This window comes from Aricia agestis, chromosome 9 (genome assembly GCF_905147365.1).
Source record: "Aricia agestis chromosome 9, ilAriAges1.1, whole genome shotgun sequence".
In the NCBI taxonomy this organism is placed as follows: Eukaryota; Metazoa; Arthropoda; class Insecta; order Lepidoptera; family Lycaenidae; genus Aricia; species Aricia agestis.
In genome coordinates this window covers 7,173,550-7,179,388 of record NC_056414.1, presented here as the reverse complement: position 1 = coordinate 7,179,388, position 5,839 = coordinate 7,173,550, and the positions used below count along the sequence as shown (strand labels likewise).

Genomic DNA, 5,839 nt, shown 5'->3' with positions numbered 1-5,839 from the left:
GGTCAAACTTCACACTTCCGGTGAAGCCTTGAGGCCGTAAATAACTCGCCCGAGCTCAAACGGTCTTACTTTTATTTGGTTAGTAATATTGTGCTGACTATTTAAATATTTAATGTGTTGTTGTCATTTGAATTAGAAGCAATTCGGTGTCTCATTTTAGTGTTAAAGGCTTCTTACAAACGAACGGCACTTGACGGCACGTGCTGTGAGCTTTTAAGCTTCTCCTAGCTATATACCTAATGACATCAAAATTATTTAGAGCAGATACCTATCGTATTTTCTCGATATTTAGTATCTGGGTTAGGTATATCAAAGAAAAACACAGACAAGATTTCGATAAGGAGAGTGTGGGATATGCGTGGCCGCCACAAAGGAAGATCTTCCGACCGAGCGAGGTGTTATGCTCGGTCAGGCCGGAGCCCACGTGATACATTTCAGCTGTCGTATATATACCGACACGCTCAGAAAACTTCGATAGCGCGATGCCGGAATGTTAGGCGAATTGTGGGTACCGCCACAAGAGAATAAAAAACTTTCTTTTACACACTGAAATCATCACCGAGTTTAGGTTCCTTTAATACATACATGATACAGCATGGTAGAGCCATGCTTCGGCACGAATGGGCCGGCTCGACCGGAGAAATACCACGGGCTCACAGAAAACCGGCGTGAAACAGCGCTTGCGCTGTGTTTCGCCGAGTAGGTAAGGGAGTTTACCGGAGGCCCAATTCCCTACCCTTCCCTTCCTAACCTCCTCTACCCTGTAATCCTATTCCCTCTTAAAAGGCCGGCAACGCACCTGCAGCTTTTCTGATGTTGCGTGTTTCGGGCGACGGAAGTTGCTTTCCATCAGGTGACCCGTTTGCTCGTTTGCTCCCTTATTTCATAAAAAAAGCTTGCTGCTGTAAACAATAAACATTATTTTTGTAAATTGTAAAGCTTCTTAAGACAGTCATGACTCATGGCTATGGTCATGGTACTCAACCTTTTTTCATACAGGCCACAAACGTCATGTTTTGGTCTTGGTCAGTCTTGGTTTCAGGTTTATCACTAAAAAAATATTTAAAATTAGCAATTTAGAAGAGGAAGAATTATAATTACAACTTTTACGACGACTTCGCTCTATTTTGCCCACTGAAAAAGGGCAGCAGGTTGTGTATAACTGTTCTAAGAAATATACCTACTATTGTAACTACAACAATAGTAGATAATATGGAAGCTATACAAATAACTATGTGGTCTTAATGCTTACAGCAGCTTCTTACAATAGGTATTAAGATACGCGATAGCAGCTAAATAGATGTTTATTGGCTACAAAATTCACAAATTGCATTACAGTCTTATCTTTTTAAGAAATATTTTTTAGGGAGATCGCAGACGACAGACTTTTTGTGCGATCGAGTCTGCGGCGCCCATACAGTCGGCATGGCTGTGACATGCCGACTGTATGGGCGCTGCAGACTCTCTAAATGCAGCAATAGCCAATAAATATTATGAAGTTTAATATAAGTTGGGTAATGCAGACAGGACAGCCTATGTCGTCTGCGACTGTCGCCGACGAGCTCGGAATAATAATGATCGCAATTCACAATATTAAACACATTTCACATTTCTAGTCTCTAGGGTTCGCTTATAGTTAAGTTAACCTCAGGGCTCCATCTTATATTCGGTAACTCGAGACCTATAGAAACAATATAAGTAATAATTTAAGTAAAATGTACTTATTCTGTAAGTATGGAATGAAAATATAAAATTTCCTGTTGTAATCACTACTTAGGTACAATATGTTGAGGAAATTGAATTGCATAAAATTCGTCAAGTGTCCAAAGTCTAAATATAAGTACTCTACATAAGTACGTAGGCGATAACCGATACTAAAAGTACAACTGAGTAAACATTACTAAGTTGTCCTAGTAAATTGAACTTTATATCCCACAAAAGGACGGCCTTCCTTCGCCGCTATCTTGAGTGTCCCTGCACATGTATGATTCACTGGCAAAAAAACGGTAAGGGGCTGAGAATGTGTCGGGCTCGAGTCATTGCTCCCGCAGTCGCCGCCATGGCCGAGCCGGGCGCGATCCCGCCGCTCGCGCTCGCGGTCTTCACAGCCAGCGCCGCGTGCGCAGCCACCTTTGCCAACTTCGCGCTCCTTGCCGCACTCTTCAAGACCACGAAAAACGGTAAATTCATTAACTTTTTATCAGCTGGCAAATCGTATAGGGATTCATTTTTTCTGATCCAACTCGTATGGCGAGAGAAGTGAGATCGAAATGTTTATCAAACAAAGCGAGGAGCTAAGTGCGTTAATTAACAGTGTGCACACATTTTACGACTCTATTAGACACACAGTGTAAGAATAAAAGTGTACCAAGTGATTTCTATATACACCTGAATTATTAGCATAAAGCTCTACTAAAGTAACAAAGCAAATAATATAGGTAAAGAGTGCCCTAAATGCCTACACAATAATAATATTTAATTGGACGTCTAAACCTTTTGGTGAATGTAATAAAAGTTACCGAATCAAAAACTTTCTAAGCTTTTATAAGATTCAAAGTAAACAGATAATATTATACTCCTTTCTTTTCTTCAAGCAAAGTTCATCATAACACTGTAGAGATTCTTAAAAACATAAAAAGTAAAACAATTCTATTCAAATGCAACCTACCAAAAATGTAACTAGGTTCAGGTATTCCACTTGAAAAAATATTTGCTATGGTGGAAAGGTAATTTTATAATCTATAGGTACATATCTATAAAAATAAATAAATAAAATAAAATAATAACGAAACGGCTGGCGCGATTTTGACGGGACTTTTTTTGGCAGATAGCTGATGTAATAAGGAGTAACTTAGGCTACTTTTTAACTGACTTTAAATAAAGGAAGAGGATATATTTTATTTTTTTATATATTTTGTTCGGTTTCGGTTATATAATAATAGATGGATTGAAAAATGCAGAATACAGGCCGTGTGCGGTGTGACACAGTGTCGGCACAGAATATATTATATATTAGGTGTCGGTCAAAGACTTTCCTTAAAATCAGTAGTAGGATAGGAGGTGCATTCAGGATAATTATTTAATTTATTGTGATTTGTGTCACAGGTCAAGCTTATATCTATTTTACTTTAGAATTTAGATAATAAGTGCTCTACCTTCAGTCACTATATAGTATTTAAGTAGGTATGTACTTACTTAGTTTAGAACGTAGCTTAGGTAGGTACGCCTACCAAAGTGCCATCAAAGTGGATAATTGTGCTAAGATAAAAGAGAAAAATCGAAAATATACTTACATAGCATCCACATTTTGTTAGAGAAGGTTTAGATCAAAAAATATTATTTAAGTTTCAGATAAGTTAAGTTTAATATGTTCGGCTCCATAATAAATCATACCAAGGTGATAACGAGAAAATTAAGGGACTCTACATCGCACATGATAACAAGTTATTGTACCTTAGATGTACCTTGTATATTTGCGCCATTTGGTGACCCCTGGTATGATGGCATTATTTATACTTAAGTTTAAATACCATAGACGAATTTTCTCCATGGTTAGGACTCGAACTGTATTTTATTAGTTACTTTACTCCAAAGCTTTTTATTTCCGTTTCAGGGCTTTTCTACATCCTCATACAACTGGCCGTAGCTGACATCCTGCTGCTGGGCACATCGTTATGGCTGGAGATTTGGTCCTCAAACACCAAGACATGGATCTTCGGAACCGGCATCTGTATAGCGTATCGCGGACTGAGTGTCTTCGCTTCCTCGGCCTCCTTGTACCTGGTCATCACTGTGACGTTCCACACGCTGGCCACCATCAATCTAGAACAGCGAACAGCACAGAAGAACAAGAGAAGCGATGACGACGAAGAAATAAAGTGTTCCAGGCACAGTTTAGTAGCCAGCGACACTTCCACACCTCGGACGATGAATGTAGATTATGGTCTCGTAAAAACGAAGGTCCCGATCGCTCTCCCGACTGCCTTCGTGTGGACCCTCGCTGCGTCGCTAAGCGTACCTGAATTTATTCTATCCACGACAGTCAAAAACGAAAACGACCTGATAGAATGTACTCTACAGGACTCCAGTCACAAGCGCTACATGCATTCGATGCTCTCCATTTTCAACTTGTTCCTCCCACTTCTGATTTTGTCGACCAGTTTCGCTCTCATCGTTTGCAAATTAAGAAGCAAAAAAAAGTTAATAAGAAACGATGCCAACGATTCAGTTGCAGCACTAAAATTGTCGCTCAGTCTTATTGTGGTATACTTTTTGTTTAGTGCCCCCCGCTCACTATTCTACGCATATGGACTGCATGCAATGTACAATAATGATTTACAAATTATTCATAGTCCTTTGTCAATTAACTTAATATTATGCGCTGCAAATCTGCTCGCATGTCTCATAAGACCTCTATTGTGTATAATTTTAACGCCAAAGCTAAGAAAATATTTCGTATTTTATTCAAATGGTTCAACAGCTGATGTATGAAATTTAATATTGGAATTGATTACTTACATTCTAATAATTTTAGTGCATGCCTGCATTGTACCCGACTGCTCATAAACAGGTTTACCTATGTTAGAAGTTAGAACTCGGTACCTACTTGCTCTACATAATAATATAAAGGCCTGTATTCACTTTGATTTGTGATAAGTGCAGGTGATTAGTAATATGGAGAAAGTACGTGTGGACAGTGACTGATTAGTGCAAGTCCTCTAATTTCTCTTAATCACAAATCACTCGTACTAATTACCTGAACTCGCACTAATCAAAGTGAATACAGGCCCTTATGTTTGTTCTTCGCCAAGCAAAAAAATGATGCAAAGACGATTTCTCGCATTAAGCTAATTTAAATATTAAGGAACTTTTACCAGCCTACGGTTGAACTAAAATGAGCCGTAATGCGGTAGTCTACTTAACTGCGTAATATGTATTTGTATTTTGTATGTACTATCAGATAAGTTGATTCCTACTTCCTAGGCAGATGGGAGACCTACCTACGTAGTACCTGGTAGTACGTAACGCGTTACGTCAAAGTTCAAACCCAGCCGAGTGCCGACAGATCACAACTGCCTAGGTATCAATTTCCTCGATGGTACTTATAGTTATTATTGTGTAGGTAGCGTATTTGTTCCAACAGGCGCTTCGTTCGTTTCTTATAAACGAAGAAAAAAATATATTCTTAATGATAGTAGAATATTTTCTTAGGTTTAACTAGGTTTATTTTATGATAATTAATTATTAGGTACAGTCTGTCTAGAAACTAGAAAGCGAGCTGATCACTAGTTGGTGCCACCTACATCCACTAGAGGTCTTTAGTGTTTGCTGGTCTTCTGTTTTTATTAGTTATAAGGTGACGACAGGATTTTACAAAGTGGCATTAAATTTTACTAGTTTCATAAAAATATTCCAATAATGCGTTTTTATATTTTTCTAATAAATGTTACCAAAGCATTGAACTATTTTATTTTATCCAAATAATTTCATTATTTGCCCTTTATACACATCAGTAGCCCTAGCCCGGTAACCAGTGGAAATGCGAAAGTATAGACAAACTGTGGAGATAATATGGTGGAGATAAACTTAAGGTGTCGTTCCAAACTTTTTTCGTTCCGAAAAATTCAATTCAAATGCGACTTTATAACAGAATATGGTCCAAAAAGTTCAAATAACATCTTACTTCATGACATATACTGTTACGTGCTAGGGTTCGAGGATTTGGAGAGAAAGACCTGGTGACTCTCTTGAAGACTTTATTAACACTGCACTAAACACTAGGTCACAACACTTAGCACTAAGTCCAAACACAAATCACTGGGTCCAATCACTAAGCACT

The 5,839-nt window shown here is 38.3% G+C and overlaps 1 protein-coding gene across 1 annotated transcript; it reads left to right on the top strand.

The window, feature by feature from the left end:
• Positions 1-2,058: 2,058 nt before the first annotated feature.
• Positions 2,059-4,593, top strand: LOC121730447. The gene is made up of 2 exons (XM_042119480.1): positions 2,059-2,180; positions 3,614-4,593. Exons 1-2 carry the CDS (start codon positions 2,060-2,062, stop codon positions 4,489-4,491), a joined length of 999 nt encoding a protein of 332 aa, XP_041975414.1. The 5' UTR covers position 2,059; the 3' UTR covers positions 4,492-4,593.
• Positions 4,594-5,839: the final 1,246 nt, after the last annotated feature.